The following is an 18193-nucleotide window of genomic DNA, read 5'->3' on the forward strand; positions in this document are numbered from 1 at the left end:
TTACAAAACCCGAGCTGTAGGAGGGCTGGCGGCTCGTGAACGCCCGGAGCCAGTAAGGAGAGCCCGGGGAGCACCCGCCAAGCAGTCACAGGTACGGAAAAGGTTTAGTCCAGGACCCCACCGAAGCCCACCCGTGCTTTCAGCGTCTGTAAGACTCCGCAAAGAAGTTTCCTGCAACCCAGCCTCTCCCGCATACCCCAAGCAGCTTAACACGTACTCTCCCCATCCCCAGGAGCGTTCTGACGCTGCCGGCCGCCTGCGCCGCCTTTTCAAGGGTCCGCGGGCGTGTTGTACGTCACTTCCGGGGCGGGGCAGGCAGGGCGGGGGCGGGGCCGGCGGGGGAGGGGAGCGCCAGATCCGCGCAGGCTCGCCGGCAATGCAGCCGCCGAGCTGAGTGCTTGACTATATATGGTCAAAGCTGGGGGCGAGCCGCGCGCGGGGCCGCGCTTCCGGGTTCGGGGCGTCCGCAGCGGCAGCGCGCAGGGCAGGCGCGAGCTGGCCTCGGAGCCCCGGCTTCGGACCGCCCCCTCCACGCCCGGCACGCCCGGTGCCGCCTTCCGGCTCCAGTCCCCGGGCTCGGCCTCGGCGAGGTGTAATTCGCAGCGCGGGCCGGCCCCGGAGGCTCTCGGCGAGCGCGGCGCGGTAACAAGTGGGCGAGGATGCCGTACGAGATCAGTAAGTGCCGCGGCGCGGGGCCCCCGAGCGGCCGGGTGCTGCCCCGGCCCCGGCCCCAGAGCCCTCGGCGCGGTGCGGTGGAGGGGGGTGTCCTCGGCGCGGGGGAGGGGTGCGGGCGCCGGCCGGAGGCGTGGCGGAGCCGCTGTCTGGGGTGCGGGGCGGGACCCTCGCCGAAGGGGGGGCGCCCCCAAGTTGGCGCCGTGGGCCAAGCCGAAGGAGCCCGCTGCCCCCGAAGGGCCTGGACCTGGGCGCGGACCAGGAAGTCGTGCGGTCCACGGAGCTCGTGGAAAGTGGAGGCCGCCCTCCCGGCGCAGTCAACAGGTGACCGGCTGAGACCGGTCCGGGTCCCCTTCTTCTCCCTTCTGTCCCCGCCGTCCCCGCCCTGCTCTGACGTGCCCCGCCGCATTTGTATCTCTACAGAGAAGGTGTTCGCCAGCCTCCCCCAGGTGGAGAGGGGCGTCTCCAAGATCATCGGCGGCGACCCTAAGGGCAACAATTTTCTGTACACCAATGGAAAGTGCGTCATCCTAAGGAACATCGACGTGAGTACCCCCTCCCCCGGGCGCGGTTCTGCTCCGGAGCCACCTTGGGATGGGGGAATTCACCTTCCCCTTCACCCCTCACCTCCTGCCCATTGGCCGGGGAGGGTGAAGGCGCCACGCCCCCTCTATCGGTAGCCACACCTAGGAGCCCCGGAAGCCGGCTTCAGATTCACCCAGGTCCCTTTCTTCTCTTTCTTGATGAGGAAACTGAAGCTTAGTTTGTTTCTGTATATGGTCATAGCACCCTGAAAGCGCCGAATCGCCTCTGATCTCGGAAGCTAAGCGGGGTCAGGCCTGGTTACTACGTGGATGGGAGATTAGATTAGTTCATTCCTTAAAAGCAAGGGCTCCGGATTTGAGAGATCAGACTGACCCAGTCGGCCGCTGCATGACCTTGAGAAGATTGGCGATTTGGGCCTCTCTGAACCCAAGTTTCCTCATCTGTAAAACATGATGAGATGATGACCACTTCCACTTCCCCTGCTGGCTGGGCGGATGGAATGAATGAGCTGATGGCGTCCCTCAAGCCCAGCGGTGACTGGTGCACGTTGAGCCCTTGCTGGATGGCACTCAGCTAACTCTGTTAATACCCTGGTCTTCCAGTGTGGCAGAGCCCGGACAAACACCCACGTCTCTGGGCCAGCCTGATCTGCCACCATGGATCTAAGCCCTAAAGCAAAAACAAGAAGTGGTGTGTTCCCATGAATCATGCTCTGCAGGCCTCCAGTACCCAGGCTGAAAAGGCTTCTAGAGCCAGCTCCTTGGGAAATCCTTGCAAGTTCATGTTATCCCTCTGTAATTGTTGGGGTGACCCAGTCTGTCAGCCTCCGTTCCTTCCTGGGTTACACACTTAAATTTTGCTTCTCCCTTCCTCAACCTGAGTGATGGAATTGTGGGAGGGAGTTGGAGGTGCCCACCCGGCCATTGGGTGATTTCTCCCGTGCTGTGCTTAGTGGAGTGGCTGGCACAAAGGTGTATGAATTGATTGATCCTATAGGCCATAGGCATACAAGGGTTGTCAACTTAAAGTCAGCCTGATTTCCCTTGGTAGGTTGGGACTGTTGGTCAGACACACTTGTCCTCCAGGAGGCCAGCAACTGACTGAGGGAAGGAAGGGGTCTTTGGGCCTCAGTTTCCTTTGCTGTGAAAGGATAAGCCTCTTGGTCTGAAGAGCTGCTGGCACTGCCCCCATCCGTCTCCTTAAGCCGCTGCTGTTCTCTGCTGGAAGACAGAGCTCTACCTGCCCAGGATTGCTGGGCACCTCAGAGGAGGGGGTGGGTGGGTGTGAGTGTGCTTTGAAGGTGCTAACAACTTGCTAGTCAGATTCCTAGAAGGCCGAAATGGCCTTGCTTAGAACTGGAGAAACGTCACCAGGGATCTAATGGTAATGCCTGGAAGTCTCCAAAGTCAGGTCCCGAAGTTTTTGAGAAAATAAAAATTGAGACACCCCTAAAGAGATATTCAGTAGTTTGGCAATTAAAATCCACTAACACATCCTCAGATACAGAGCAGTGGGATATTTGGTTTTGCCCCTAGCCAGGCCTTCCCTGTCATTGCAGTCCACGTTCACTTCCAGGGAGGGGCCTCACATACAGTACCTGCTGTGCATCTGGCCCTATGGTGGCTTCTTTTTTTTTTTTTTTTTTTTTTTTTTTGAGACGGATCCTCGCTCTGTCGCCCAGGCTGGAGTGCAGTGGCCGGATCTCAGCTCACTGCAAGCTCCACCTCCTGGGTTTACGCCATTCTCCTGCCTCAGCCTCCTGAGTAGCTGGGACTACAGGCGCCCACCACCTCGCCCGGCTAAGTTTTTGTATTTCTTAGTAGAGACGGGGGTTCCACCGTGTCAGCCAGGGTGGTCTCGATCTCCTGACCTCGTGATCCGCCCGTCTCGGCCTCCCAAAGTGCTGGGATTACAGGCTTGAGCCACCGCGCCCGGCCCATGGTGGCTTCTTAAACTGCAGCATCTCTTTCCACCCCACATGGGCCTGTTCCTCTAAAGAGGAGTCAGACTTAGCAAGGTGAGGCAGGCCAGTAACTGGAGCTGCTTCTAATGGAGAGGTCGTACAGGGACAGGCACCCCTTTGCAGAAAGCATTTCCCGGCTTGTGAAACCCATTCTGCCTGTTTCTGAGATCTGTATTCTTATTTCTTCCCCGTGGTTTGCCATTTTCTCCTCAGGGGTTACCCTCTTTCCCTTCTCATCTATTTTTAAGTTTTTGCGATGCCAGGTCAGCACGAGATGCTACTAATATAGTCCTCCCTGGGCTGGATGTAGATCAGGCACTGAGGCTCTTGTTAGTTGGATGGGTGGACTGGGTACTCAAAGGTGGGTAAGATTTTTTTTTTGTAGGGTAAAGTACTCTTGGAAGAAAAAAGTGACATGAATTGGCATGACCATTCAGGAAGAAAGATGGTCTGTTTGGAATGCAGGCTCAGGGAGGAAAGAGGGAAGAAATGGAGATTAGGACCAGATCATGGAAGATGTAACAGATGTCTCATTGACATCTCAGACTCAACATACATACCCCAAGCCAAATTGGGGTTTCTCATGTGCTCTTCCTGTAAAAGGGAACACCATTCCTCCAGCTGTTCAGGCCCCAGACCTTGGACTCCTTTTTCACTCGCTGCTTCGCTTCTGTGCCACATTTAATTTTAACAAATCCTTCTGACTCCACATTCAGATGTCTTCAGAATCTAACAGATTTCCCATACTTCCTCTGCCTCCATCCCCAACTAAGCTGTCTTCCCCCACCTGAATTATTGCCCCCGCAAACTCCTCAAAACCAAACAGGCTTCCCTGCTTTGACCCTTACTGCCCTGGGGTCTGTTCACAACACTGCTGCTGGAGTGGCTGAAACACAAGACAGGCCTCTAGTGGCGTCCCACCTCGGTGAAAGCCAGAGTCCTTACCAAGGCCTGGGCTCCAGCATTCTTGCCTCCTTGCTGCTTCTGGAGCATGCCACACATCTGTCTTGGGACCTGCTGGTTATTGCCTTTGCCTGGACATTCTTTCAGATAGCTGCGAGGCGTGCTCCTTGTCTTCTCTTTGGTTTCTTTGTATTTTTTAATTGGAGGTGGAGGCTCACTCCGTCACCCAGGCTGGAATGCAGTGGTGTGATCTTGGCTCACTGCAACCTCCACCTGCCGGGTTCAGGCGAATCTCCTGCCTCAGCCTCCCGAGTAGGGGGGACTACAGGTACATGCCAATACACCCAGCTAATTTTTGTATTTTTTAGTAGATAACGGGGTTTCACTGTGTTGGCCAGGCTGATCTTGAACTCCCAACCTCAAGGGATCCGCTCGCCCACCTTGGCCTCCAAAACTACTGGGGTATAGGTGCGAGCCACCACGCCGGGCCTTTTCCCTTGGTTTCTACTTAGATGTCATCACCTTAATAGAGGGGCATCCCCGGAACAGAATTTTCCCTTCTCGGCCTTCTCTCTCGTTGCTGACAATAAGTAGGAAGCAAGCTAACAAGCAGCAGGCTACTGCTGCTTACAAGTGCATAGGTATTTGCCTGTCCCGCTAACGGCGGCAGCTCCAGGCGAGCAGAGCTTTCCCCTGTTTCAGTCACTGCCATGTCCTCGCCTAAAAGAGTGTCTGGCACACAGTAGGTGCTCAATGAGTTACTCATTGATTAAAAAGCCTGGAAAACCGGGCTGTGTCGTGAAGATAATAGGCAGCCACTCAAATCTTACTGCGAGAGAATAAGGAAAGCTCAGCTCAGTGTAGATTGCCAGACCTAAATTTTGTGGGATCTGCCTTTCAAACCTAAGAGGCAAGCACCCTTGCCAACTTTGCACTTGGAGCCCCCTCTGTCATTTGTTGACTTAAAAGCTGTGTTGTGAACCCAGCATAATGGCACTTCTTAAACTTGTAGAAAAAGGGTGTTTCTTGTCTATTTCTTTCAACACGTGCCATTGCCTCACCTGGAGAGGCAACTCTTCTTTGTAGAGTGAAAAGACTGTAATGGCCATCTAGAAAGTAATATTCCAGAAGGAGAGAGCTCTGAGAAGGGGATTCCAGTGAACCATGTGTACGCGGTGTTTGAGGGACGGTAGTACCCCACGGAGAAGGGATGGGTAGTCTGTGCTTCGGGGGTCTAAGGAAAGCTTCCTTCAGGTGCTGGTACCTCCTCGGTCTGGGGTGGTTCCTTGTAAGTTTCCTTAACCTACCTGCATCACCTCTGCCTCTTATGACCTCTGTGCAAAGACTGGGAAGGGTCACCGCTAGTGGCTGTGAACGAACCTGTTGGTGATTATAAACAAGGCACGGGACCATCCTACACTAAAGAATTACCCAGCCTAAAATGCCAGTAGTGCCAGTAGTCCCTGTTTAGAAAGAAAAAAACAAAAAACCAGCTTTTGCCTCACAACAGAGCCTCTCTTGTGTTGTGCCAGCCAGCCAGCAGATTTGCTATGCAGGCAAGTTTGGGGCCTGCTTTTTAAAGTATCCAGTTCCTAGATACCAGAACTAAAATACACATTTGGAAAAGTGATGTTTATAAAATTGAGTTTCCGGGAGTGCAAGGTTTGTAGCAATTTAACACTGCTGGGAACCCAGGTGCAGTGTCAGTGGACTTTTCTCCTTGAACAGGGGGCAGGCCAAGTGGTGGGGGGGTACTGAGCTCACTCTTGGTTTCCCTTGGTGCGATCTGCCACCATTCACATGCAGAGGACTCCCCTGTGTTTCCTGCAGATTGGGGGTAATGGCAGCACAACAGATAGCTTGAGGACTGACCTAGCTGCTTCTCTGGAATTGCACGCCTGCTGAGTCCCTGCGTGTATCCAGATGGCCAATGGCCTGTGGGGGTGCAGAATGGAGGCCCTAACCGCATGGAGCTCACTGTCCTGGGTGGGAGTGAAATAAACTCTAGGTGGCAGAAGGAAGTGGTGCGTTGGATTATCACCTGGGCGCAAACAAGCTGGCAGCAGCGCCTGCCAGGTGCAGAGCCAGGAACCTTTAGGCCTTCAGTCTGACCACCTGATGGCCGGGGAAGCAGAGGGCAGTGGGGGAGCCTTCATCTCAGCAGAATCTGAGTGGCTGCAGATGCCAGTCAGAACCCTGGACTCCTGCGCATGGGACCACATCCGGGAGGCCCAAAGGGCCCGGTGCTTATGGGCTGTGGCTGTGGCACTGAGCGTGAGGGGAGTGGACAGGACCCAGGCTGGGAGGTCCTGGTGTGCCGTGGTGGCAGGTGGCTCACACAGGCCTACCATAGCCCAGCCCTGCTCTGAAGGCCACTGGAGCCATTCAGACGTCTCACAGACAAGTCATCGGATCAAGCCTATGGTAAGGAGAAGTTCTGTATCTTAAGATCTGAGGCCAATTAGGAAGCTGCTCAAAGATGAAGAAGGCGTCAGCGCGGTGGTGCAGCCATCTCTGGCTCACATGTTTCCCGCACATATTTACTAAGCCCTTGTCTTGGCAATCCTTACCTAAGCCACAGAGCACCAGGATTAAAATCAGTGATTTTCAGGGAGGGGCGGTTTTCCCCCACCTCATTCCCCTGAGGGATATCTGGCAATGTTTGTAGACATTTTTGTGCCATTGGTATCTGACGTCAGGGATGTGGCCAAACATTCTACAAGGTACGTGGCCATCCTTCCGCAAATAACTGTCCATCCCCAAATGCCAGTGGTACCAAGGTTGAAAACTCTGGTAAAGAACCTTCGAAGGCGCCAGGTTAAGTGCTTCAAAAGAACAATGCCCTGGGTGCTCTGGGAGTGTGAGGAAGGAGCCAGCTGTGCCACAGAGTAGCGGGGACAGCTGCTGGAGAAGTGGCGCATTTGAGTTGGGTCTTGAAGGATGAATAAGAGTTCTCCAGGAGGAGCGTTGAGACACATGGCATGCCACAGAGCAGCGGGTACAGCTGCTGGAGAAGTGGCACATTTGAGTTGGGTATTGAAGGATGAATAAGAGTTCTCCAGGAGAAGTGTTGAGACACATGGCAGAAGTGGGGCGAGACCAGGCAGGAAACAGCATGTGCACCTGGGTCCTTCAGCCCTACTGTGGCCTCCTGTGGGTTGCTTTTGGTGCATGTCTTGCCCTATTGGAGGTAAGGGGAGGGATACCGAAGCCATCTTTGAGGTAAGAGAAAAGGTTTAGCCTCATGCTTAAGACTAGTGGAGAGATGGCCTTGCCCAAGAGTGGTTGGAGATGGTTCTTTGGAGCGTGACCTCCACCTTCTGCATGGCCCTTGTTAGGAACAGCTGTGGACACAGGCAAGGGCCCTCTGCATCTCTTCACCATCTCAGTGATGGGCGGGCACTCCCTGCCCTGGCGATGTGCCTGCTCCTTAGACCTGTGGGTCCTCAGCTTTGGTCACCTTGCTAGTCACTTCTACATATGGGTCCTGCCTGCTCTCCAGGGTTACCCAGAGAAAGGCCAGCAGCCCACCCATACCCTACCCCTGCCCCACTGTCCAATCCAGAGCATACCCCTGAGCACCTCTCTGTTCTTTGCTGAGTATATTTCGTGCTGGTCTGTGGCTGACACTTGGTGTGCTTGCCACTTCTGTTTCCACGCCTGCGAGAGTGGGAGGAATGTTATCATGGGATCAGTGTAAGGTTTAACTGAGCTAATTCGTAAAGCGTCTTCAGAAGGTTGGCTGGGCCCTGGTGGGGACCTCTGCTTTTGTCTTCGTGACTGCCCTGCTGGGTGGATGCCCTCATCTCTCCTTTGAGAGGTGAGGATGCTGAACCTCTGGAAGGTACTGGGATTTGAACCCTGGCAGCCACCCCCAGGTCTACTTTTTCGACTCATCAGTTAAGGCCCTAGTGGGCCCTGGGTGGGGAGTAGTAGTCGAGGGGAAGACTGAAAAGGGAGGTGGCGGTGACCTGCTCACACGTAGTCCAGTGAGGGCTGCTGCTGTGCAGGGCCACACAGTGAGTTCCCCCAGGCCTGTTCAAAGCATCTGAGGCTGAGCTGGGAGGCAGGAAGGGAAAGTCGTTCAGGACATGGCAACCTGTGAGTGACCACACCCCTGTCCACAGCCAGCTCAAGGAGCTGCCTGTGCACTGTTCGGAAGCACACAGCTGGTTGGCCAGTGCAGACTTTATTCTCTGCGTTCAAGAATCACACTAACATTGGGACCAACCGTAAGAAACAGAACAAAACCACAGGGAGGAGTAAAGGCCACCATAGATGGTCCCTGATTTGCAGTGGCGTGACCTGGGATGGCATGAAGGTGGCAAGCATTCGGTACCTCCCTTGACTCACCGTGGTGTTAGTTACGTGCTCATAACCCATGATGAGTCAGGAGCAACTGGCCCTGAGTTCAGGTCTGGTGCTGCCACTTACCAGCTGGGTGGCCTGGGGCACATCGCTCAGTGTCTGCCTTAGTTTCTTCGTCATGTGGGATTATGAGGTTACCTTCCTTACAGCAGGTGTTGTGAGGTTTCAAAGAGAATCCACTAAGGGCCCACCCAGGGCCTGAGAGTGGATAGTAAGTAGCCGGTGGGGATTTGTTTCTTCATAAACAGCTACCAGGCTGCAGCCAAGTTCTGGTCTTTGTGGGTATTTGGCAGCTGCAGTGGTGAGTCAGGTGTGAACCCTCCGCACTGTGGTGCAGAAGGTAGGTGGGGCACAGGTGATGTGTGCTCCAAGGTGGCAAGTAGTGCGGGCAGTGGGGTGGGAGTCAGGGAAGATGGGGTTCAGGGTGGGAGAGATCATTTCTAGCTTGGAGCATCAGGGAAGGCTTCTTGGAGGAGATGGCCTTTGTCTGGGCCTTAGAGGATAATTAGGAGAAGGCATTGTGTCGCAGAAGTTTACATTCCTGCTTTGGAGCTGAGGTTTTTTGCTGTCATTCAGCCTTGCCCTTAGTTGTAGTCACCAGTGAACAGAAGGGCCCTGGCCAGTTGTGTTTATGCGGGTCAGTTACAGCAGTGACGGCTTTCAGCCTCTGTTGCTTGCAGGAGCTTGGAGTATTTTCAAAGCCAATGCCCTGACTGGAAACTCAGGCTCACTCGGCCTGGGTGTACCATGGAGGATGCCTGAGACTTTCTCTGGGGTTCCCGGGGACAATCAGCAGCGAAAGGAGAGCACAGGAGGCCCCTTCGTCAGTGTTGTGTCGTTGACTGCTGAAATGTTTTTTGCTTGGGCAGGTATCTCCAACCTTCTAGTATGTTCCATCAGGTTCACTGTGGGCCAGGAGCGGAGATACCAGTGTCAAGCCTTGAGACCCAAGCCCCAGGACCCAGGGTCATCACAGCCTACCTATAAATTGGAGTAGTGACCTCTGACCCCTCCGTCACCACCTGAGACTGGGAGGACATAGGAAAGTAAGAGAGCTTTGGGGGGCTCGCTAATTGTAAGTGATGCTGCCTGGGCATAGCAGCGTGAAGTAAATGTCGCTTCTGTGCGCTTGTTTGCATGACCTGTGTATTAGAGTGAGTCTCAAAGGCGGGACAGAAATTGGACAGGTGCTGGGGGGAGTTTGTTTAGGTTTTCCATTCAACAGGATTCTCAGAAAAAGATCAGCTATTCCTGGGCAGGACGCCTCAGTGCACAGGTGGGAGGCAGGGGCTGGTGGATGGGACCTGAGCATGGTGTGACAAAGTAGAATGGCCTTCCGGGGTCAAGTCCAAAGCTTCTGCTTCAAAAGGGCACCACTGGGCCTTGAACCAGGCCCTGTGTTGGCAGGGCTGGGTGCTGTCACGTGCCAAAGTCCGTAGGTCCTGGGTCTGCATCACGTGTGTGACTCCTTGATTGCTGGCTGGTGTCCTTCATGTTCTCAGAGGCCCCCTGGCCTCCTCCAGGGGTGGTGGCAGAATTCTGGGGCTTGTCTCGAGGTCTCGTCCCAGCCCCAGCTCTGGCCCTCACAGGCCCTGACCCCCAGGTGTGGAGGCCACTGGGGAAGGGGTCTGGGGCCAGCACGGTAGAGGGGATGCACCTGTTCTGTCCTCAAGGGTGGGGGTGAGGGGCCATGGGTTGGGGTAGTCGGCCCAAGGAGTGACTGGCAACATCAAGGCAGCAGCAGGGCAGCGATGAGTAGGCTGAAGCCTGGAGGGAGCTCAGGAAGGGTGGGTTGCAAGCCTGATTACCTCAGGGCCGGGATTTGAAGACTCCTGGCTTGGTGGAGGGTGGAGATGAATTCCAGAGCAGTTATCGCTCTTCCCAGGAGGAACAGGAAGACTGCACTGACAATGGTGGAGGTGAAAGAGAAGGTGGGCTGGGAGTTGGCAAGGAAAGCTGGGCAGGCCTGGGGTGAGGACTGAACGACAGCCTCCCACTGCCAGAGCTGGCCCAGCCTGCAGCAGCACGAGAAGAAAGCCTGGGAGGAGGGGTGTCCCTGAGTGGGCAACTCCAAGGCGGTCTCCCCCAGCCCCCTAGGGAGACGGAGAGACGGCACTTTTGCCCCACAGCAGCACTGGGGCTCCTGGAATTGGCTTCCTGCCCTCCTTGTTCGTTTTCCCTATTTCAGAGTTTTTCCCCAAATAAGCTTCTCAACCCCCAATCTCATTCTTCTTCCCCAAGATGGCAGGAGAGGGAGGAGGCTGGGGAGAGAGGGGCACTCTGAGGGTATCAAGGTGCCATCTCGGTCGGTGGGGACAGAGCCTCACAGGCCGAGTGACATGTGGGGGTGGGAGGTATCTTTCTGGCTGTAGTAAGCAGTCTCCCGCTGCGAGCTGAGGAGCTGGGGAGGAGGCTGCTCTGACTCAGATGTAAGTCATTATCTGCAGTTTGGAGTATCTCAGCCCCCACCGCTGACCCAGTTGTATTTAGAATACAAACGAGAGTGAGTGATTCATCAGCTGGCAGTATTCTGGTGCCCTTTGGGGTTTTTACACACAGCCCTGACCATTTAGGGGAAGGAATTTTTAGGGGCAGAACTTCCTCCCATGCCCCTGCCTAGTCATCTTCCATCTCTGGATGCCCTCCCCTGCCGAAGGCGCATGGGAGCCCCACCCTTTCTACGGCAGTGTGGCCTGGGGAGGAGGTTGCCCAGGCTGGGAGAGCCCATGAGGCCATCTGTCTGGGGGGATGGGCAGGTGCCCCTGTATGTGAGCATGAGACCTCCCCCACCCCCAGTCAGCTGTGAGTGGACACCGAACAGGGTCTTGGAGGGCTGCCTGTTAACCGGATCATTTTCTTGCCAGGTGTTTTGGGTAGGGATTTGTCAATGTCAGAACATGAAGGACTAATTGGAGTGGGAGAGGGTTGGATTGGGCAGACATTTAATAGATGGCCAGTATCTTAGTTTTATTGAGGTGTAATTTAGATACAGTAGAATTTGTCAGTATTCAGTGTGTGGCTTGGATCTTGGCAGATACCTATATAGTCCCATAACCACCACCCCAGTCATGACAGAACGTTCCAGGCACTCCGGAAGGTGCCCCCCCGACCCCTTCCACCCTGGCCCCCAGCAGCTGCTTATCTGCTTTCTGTCATTGGGGTTGCCTTTTCTGAAATCCTCTTTCATACGAAGTGAGAGGCAACATGTAGTCTTTTCTGTCTGGCTTTTTCACTTCGCATAGTGTGTTGGAGATTGATAGCTGGTGTTGAGTGCATTTGTACTTTGTTCCTTTTTATCACTAAGCAGTGCAGTGTGTTGCATGTTTCTCTGTTCACCTGTTGATGGATATTTGGGTGTTTCCAGTTTTTGGCCATTGCAAAGAAAGCTTCTGTGAGCATTGCTCACATGTGTTTTGGTGGACACGTGCTTGCATTTCTCCAGGGCAGATACCTAGGAGTGGGGTTGCTGGTGTTTGGTGTGAGTAGTGTCTGTTTAGGTTTATAAATAACCTGCCCAGCTCTTTTCCTACTGTACCGTTTTGCATGTCCACCAGCGGTGTGAACATTCCAGTGTCCCCACCCCTCTACCCTTGCCAGCTCTTGGTGATGTCAGTCTTTTCTTTTTATTGATTCTAGTGAGTATGGAGTGGGGAGTGGTATTCCGTTGTAGTTTTGTCTTGCGTTTCCCAAGACTAATGACACTGAGTGGTTTTTCATGTGCTTGCTTGTCGTTCATAATATCTTCTTTGGATAGAGACCTTGATACATTCTAATTTCACTGGCAAATGATTATCCCAAAATGGATTAATTTATGATAAGTGTCTATTACATCACATAATGCTGTGTTAAGTCTTAGGGATGAAAGAGAAGATCTGTGTAAACTTCCTTTTTTCTCCCCAAAACCACTTATTGAGATGGCTAGTGAGATAAAGGTCATGTGAAGCAGGTCACAGCAGAGTTGGAGGAGATGGACAGGAATGCTAGGGACTATGATGTGTGTTGTGCCATCCCTGGGGACATGTGAAATGATCTGGAAGCGCAGAAGAGTGTTATGGGTAGCTTGGGCAGTACTCGGAGGCTTCATGGAGGAGGGAACGCTTCCGTTAGGCCTGATGGGTGAGTGGGTGTCCGCAGGCAAGGAGAGGTGCTGGCTGAAGGCACAGACTGCACAGAGATGTGGAGTTAAACAGGATGGCAGAAGGTGGGCGGAAATCGGGGTGTATACTTCTGTGGTCTCAGTCTCGTGAGATGGGGGCAGTGTGGGGATCTTGTGACCTGGAGGCCCCTCAGGGCTTGGAGGAGGGGTCTAAGGGAGATGAGGGGTGGGGTGGCAGCAGGTGGGGTCATGCTAGGGGTGCCCGGGCAGCCTCACAGGAATCTCATGTGTCCTAAGCCTCAAGCCAGCAGGAAGCTACCTCTTTCAAAGAGTACTTGGTTTGTGAAAAGCTGACAGCAGGTATCAGAGATTAGATGGCCACGTGTTTATTCCCTCCTGAAAGAAAGCTACACTGTGGAGACAGATTGAGAGCAGCCCAGTGTGTGTGTGTGTTTCTGTTTCACCGAGGCCTCGCGTGTGTGTGCATGCGGGGAGGGAGGCGCAGGGATCTACTTTTAGCACATTACATGTTAGAACCTCATTGCTGAAGACGCTTCTAGGCTCAAATGTTGGCCCCATTTTTGCCACAAAGTCCACCCAGCCTTTGATCTGTGCTGTGAAAGGGAGTGGGGAATCGACTTTCCTTTCCAAACCCAGGTTTTTGATAGGGAGGGCTCCCACAGCTTGTCCTGCTCTGCTCCTGTGCAGCACAGCCAGGTGCCGTGTTTGGGGTCCAGCATTGACTGGCGGCTGGGAGAGCTGGTCCTGAAGAGGGAAGAGAACAGAGCACTGGAATGAATGCAGCTTCCCACAAATGGGAGGGAGTAGAACCAGTGCTTCTTGCTCTAATCCAACTTTTGGTTTGTGTATGTGATTCACTGATACACTTGTTCTGTATTATGGAAAGTACAGAAAAGGAAAGAAATCACCTTGTACAATTATAGACTAAAGAAAATAAATTAAAGTAACATAAAATTCTATCACCCAGAGATAGGTGGGCAGGCATTAGGTATGTAGGCAAGTGATATGCTTCTGCGATTTCCTTCATGAAGGTTTTAGCTTCAGTGTTTCTTTGTACACCCCTTTCACCCCAAATCTGTTGATGTGGAGAACTGGAAGCTTGACTGCTTCTCCTTCCTTCTGTTCATTTCGGGGTCTCCTCCTGCAGAACCCAGCCCTTGCTGACATCTACACGGAGCACGCCCATCAGGTGGTGGTGGCCAAGTATGCGCCCAGCGGATTCTACATTGCCTCTGGAGGTACTGTACGGGGGCAAGGCTCGTGGACACTTATGGAGGCCTGGGTGGCGCTCAGGGCCCAGGGCAAAGCTGGGCTTCTGGCCTTGGGAGAGTGGGAGGAGGGAGATGGGGGGTAGGGGAGCAGGCTGAGGGTAGTGGGTTAGTTGAGGAGAGCCAGTGTAATTAGTTTCAGCTGAGGTTGACAAGGAATGTGTAAGCCAGGCTTGTCCAACCGGCGGCCCACGAGCTGCATGTGGTAGGACGGCTTTGAATGCAGCCCAACACAAATTCGTAAACTTTTTAAAACATGAGGTGTTTTTGCTTTGCTTTGCTCTTCTCTTCTCTTTTCAAGCTTATCAGCTATCATTAGTATTAGTGTATTGTATCTGTGGCCCAGGGAAGCCAAAAGATTGGACACCCCTGGTATAAGCTACCAAAATGCCTCTTTTCAAAACTGGCCTTAGTTCGAGAACAGAAAGTACACTTTCTAGTTTGTAGTGTTCCAGGTAGTTCCAGCTTGGAGGTCAGCAGAAATGCCACCATGAGATTGGCCAGGGACCTTTTTGCAGGAAGCCATGGCATGGTATGTTGGAGCCCATGTGGGCCGTGTGTGTGTGTGTGTGTGTGTGTGTGAGAGAGAGAGAATTGATGTTTTGTTTTGTGTCATCCTTACCCGCTGCTCCTTTCCCAGTGCTAGCACAATGCTGGCCTCCAGGCCAGTGCTCACGTTTTATTTGTGGACTGGGCCTTTGCTCTCCGCAGCCTGGGCTTTTGTGTGGCTCAGTGGGAGGCTAGGCAGAGGCGGGGGTGGAGAGAGCTTTCCTCTTGAAGGATGTTTTTTTATTCACTTAGTTCTTTGACGTAGAGCTTTTCCTGTATACAGATGGGAATAAGAGGCACAGGAGTAAGAGTGGTACCCCTTCTAGAGTGGTGGCCCACTCATTCATTCACTCACTCATTCATTCATAAGCTCAACAGATAACTACTACCTGCCTTGCCTAGCCATCTGCAGCCCAGGGAGGCCAAGTGAGTAAGCTGATATGGGCCTCGTCAGCCTCTCTGGAGAGTGACGACTATGACCGGATTGCTGAGAGAGCTAAGCAGCCAGTAGGGGAGGGCAGGATTCACGATACCATGGCCCTCTGCCTGTACCACCCTGCGTGTGCACAGCAGCCTGTCCTGAAGGGTGTGTGGGAGATGGTGGGCCTTGGGGTTGGGGAAGACCTGGGTTTGGCTTCGTCTTAGTCTGCTTTGTGCTGTTATGACAGAATACCACAGACTAGGTAATTTACAACTAACAGAAATGTATTGGCTCACAGTTCTTGGGGCTGGGCAGTTGGACAGCAGTGGCCGGTATCTGTCAGGAGCCTTCTGCTGAGTCATTCCATGGCGGAGGAGCAAAGAGAGAGAGAAGAGGGGCTGGGCTTGTCCTTTTATCAGGAAGCCACTCGTGTCATAATACCCATTCCTGAGGGCAGAGCCCTCCTGGCCTAATTACCTCTCCATAGGCCCCATCTGCAAACACTGGTGCGTTGGGGATTAAGTTTCCAGTACATGCTTTTGGAGGGGGCACATTCAGACCATGGCAGCCTCTTACTGGCTGCATAGCCTTAATTGAGTAACTCACCTTCCTGGGCCTGAATTTTCTCCTCCAAACTGGGGCTGCTAGTGCCTGCCTCGTAGGGTGTGGTGAAGGAGCCAGTAAGGCGTGGACGTGCCCAGCATGACTTTTGCACTAATGGGTACTTACCCCCTGGGTGACCCATTACCTGTCACAAAACTGAGGCTCTGTTCTGACCAAGCCAGGCCGCTGGGTGAGCTGGCTGGCTGCTGTTGGCGGTCGGCCGTGCTCACGGTGAAGGGTTGGGCCCACAGTCTGGCTCATAGTAGGCATTTAATGGTTTTGTATTTAGATCTTCTCCAGCTCCATCTGTAAAACACGTTCTCATTTATAGCCCATGATTTATTTAGCTCCATGATTTATTTTTTCCCCAAGCCCTGCTTGCCAGCAAAAGTCTCTTCATTTAAAGCCCCAAGATTTGGCCCGAATGTCTCTACATGTTTAACACAGAGCCGAGTGCTCTGAGAATTGTCTTCTCAGGAGAAGAATGCAGTTGGCGAGGGCCTCCGCCCCTGCCTGGCACAATGTCCCTGCCCTGTCAGCTGCAAGCGGAGAGCCTGCGGGCCCAGGCCTGCCCTCTCTCCAGTCCCCAGAAGAGTGTCCAGTGAGACAGAAATCAGTGGAAGGCTGTTGCGGAGACCGTTGCAAAGGACAAAAACCACATAAATAAGTGGCCATCGTGGGATGCGCTCCTCCCTGAAAAGTGCCCTGATTTTGTGGAAGAGCCAAGGGAGTTTTGGGCCATCCTCAGGTCCAGGTGTTGGGCGAGATCACATTTTATGTTTCTAATACATTTCTTTGAATAGAGCAAAGCAGTTGTTAAGGCTTACATTGGAACGTTTGCTGCAGAGATGAAGTGGCGCTAAAAATAGTGTGGTAGGGGGGTGATTTGGAGGGAGGGGTCTGAGAAAGAGCTGTGCTGGCTCACTAAGTGGGTTATCTGGCAGCTGGCCCCAACCCTCTGCGGATCTTTAGACCCTGTCAGTCTGGCTGGTTCATGACTGCTGAGGGATTGAAGCTTGGGAAGGGCCCTGCATCTGGGAGCCTCTGGCACTGAACACAATGGTCAGTCTGCCCTCTGGGAGCCCACATTCCCACGGGGCTGTCCTCAGAGTGCAGGGGTCATTTCTGGGGCAGACCCAGGTCTCCTTTTCCTGAGGTTATTTCCATGCTACTGTTCTGTCTGCCTTGGCGCTGGGGCCATGGTTCCAGGCTGCCCTTGGGAGTCAGCAAGGGCCATGTAACAGGCATGTGGTTTGGCAGTAGGCCCAGGGCAGGCTTCCTGGAGGAAGGGGCCATTAGAAGTGGCCCACCAGAGATGGCTCAGCCCGTGGATTACGCCTGAGCCCGGGGCCCGAGCACAGTGGTGCTTCTTGGTGCAGTCCCTTGTCTCCGTGAGTTTACGGAGAGAGGGAGCCCTCCCCATCCTCACTCTGTCCCCTGTACTGCTGGTGACTAACAGCTGAAGGTGTGCCTCTATTTTCACCTCCCCTCTGGACTCTTAGCAGGGCAGGCACTTGGCCTGTTGGGCTCACTGCTCTGTCTCCAGCATGGCATTTGACACCCAGCCGGCCCTCAGTCAGTGTTTGGCAACTGCATCAGGGTTGTCTTCGTTAGATTGGGGTCTGAGTGCTCGCTCCCTAGGTCCCACTGTCTCTTTCCTACCCCAGCTGCTTTGGAGAAGAATTAGAAAAATAAGCAGGATCCAATGGGGGAGGGGGCTGATGCTCTGGTAGGGAAGGCAGTAGGAAAACAGCTGGGAAACCAGGCCTGGGATGGAATCTGAGCTGATGGGCAGAGCAGGCAGTGGCTTGCTGAGCCCAGGGAGGTGGGACGGCTGGGCTGACCTGTGTGAGAGGGTGGGATGCCCTCTGCCTTGTCCTGGAGAGCATTGTCTTCTCCCTGGGGCAGCATGGGCCTGGGCGGGCCTGAGCACAGCAGAGCATGCGGTCACATGTGCATGTGTGAATGTGTGTCTGCATATGTGTGCGTGTGTGGTCATGTGTACATGTGTGAGTATGTATGCTCCTGAGTGTGTATGTGTGTCCTTCCTATACACACAGTGCTCCCCTCCAGTGCTGCCAGCCTGTGGTGACTTCCTCTTCTGACCCCTTCTTCCCCCGCAGCCTGTTTTATCAGTGAAGGGACTTCACTAAGCAGATCTGCAGGTCCCCTTTGGAGCTCACCTCGGGCAGCACAGCAGGTAGTCTTCCTGGACCTCACACAGAGGACTGGGCCCTTCTGGGACTCCCCTTAGTTAGTGCTGTTCTCTGGATTTGGCATCTCCGCTTGCGTGTCCCCGCAGCTGGACTGAGAGCGGGACGGTTATGTGCATCTCAGGGCCTGGCTCATTAGAGGCTCGGGCTGTGTGTCTGCCCACAAGCAAGGCATCTTTGTGGCCTGTGCAGAGCCTCAGTTAATTCATGGACTAGTTCCACCTGACTCGTAACGAGCTCTTGCTGTGCACTGAGGACTAGTTGGAGACTTTGCACATGTTAACTCGTGGAACCTACAGCAGCCCTGTGAGTGACTTTGTTATTTCCCCTCTTCTGGATGAGGACACAGGCCACATTGCTTGCTGAGCCCCCACAAAGCCTGTATGTGGTAGAGGCTGGATTCGAACCCAAGGCCCCTGCTCCCAAGGCCTGGCTCTTAGCTGCTACCCTCCCTTGAGCTGCTCAGCTCCACCAAGAAAACAAAAGCTCTTTTCACTGGAAGCTGCTGTAGAGTTGTGGTGGGTGTTAACGTGGCCTGAGGATCCTCTTAAAAAGGTGCCCTTACCTGCT

The 18193-nt window shown here is 53.9% G+C and overlaps 1 protein-coding gene across 2 annotated transcripts in view; it reads left to right on the forward strand.

Moving 5' to 3' along the window:
• Positions 1–337: 337 nt before the first annotated feature.
• The window catches only part of WDR1 (WD repeat domain 1), a 44662-nt gene continuing 26806 nt past the window's right edge, over positions 338–18193 (forward strand). For both annotated transcript variants that reach the window (XM_003898483.4, XM_021938292.2), the window contains exons 1-3: positions 338–675; positions 1096–1217; positions 13717–13807. In XM_003898483.4, the coding sequence (XP_003898532.1) occupies positions 660–675; positions 1096–1217; positions 13717–13807 (229 nt within the window). In that variant the 5' untranslated portion in view covers positions 338–659. The remainder of the gene's footprint in view (positions 676–1095; positions 1218–13716; positions 13808–18193) is intronic.

Source organism: Papio anubis, chromosome 3 (genome assembly GCF_008728515.1).
Source record: "Papio anubis isolate 15944 chromosome 3, Panubis1.0, whole genome shotgun sequence".
Classification (NCBI taxonomy): domain Eukaryota; kingdom Metazoa; phylum Chordata; class Mammalia; order Primates; family Cercopithecidae; genus Papio; species Papio anubis.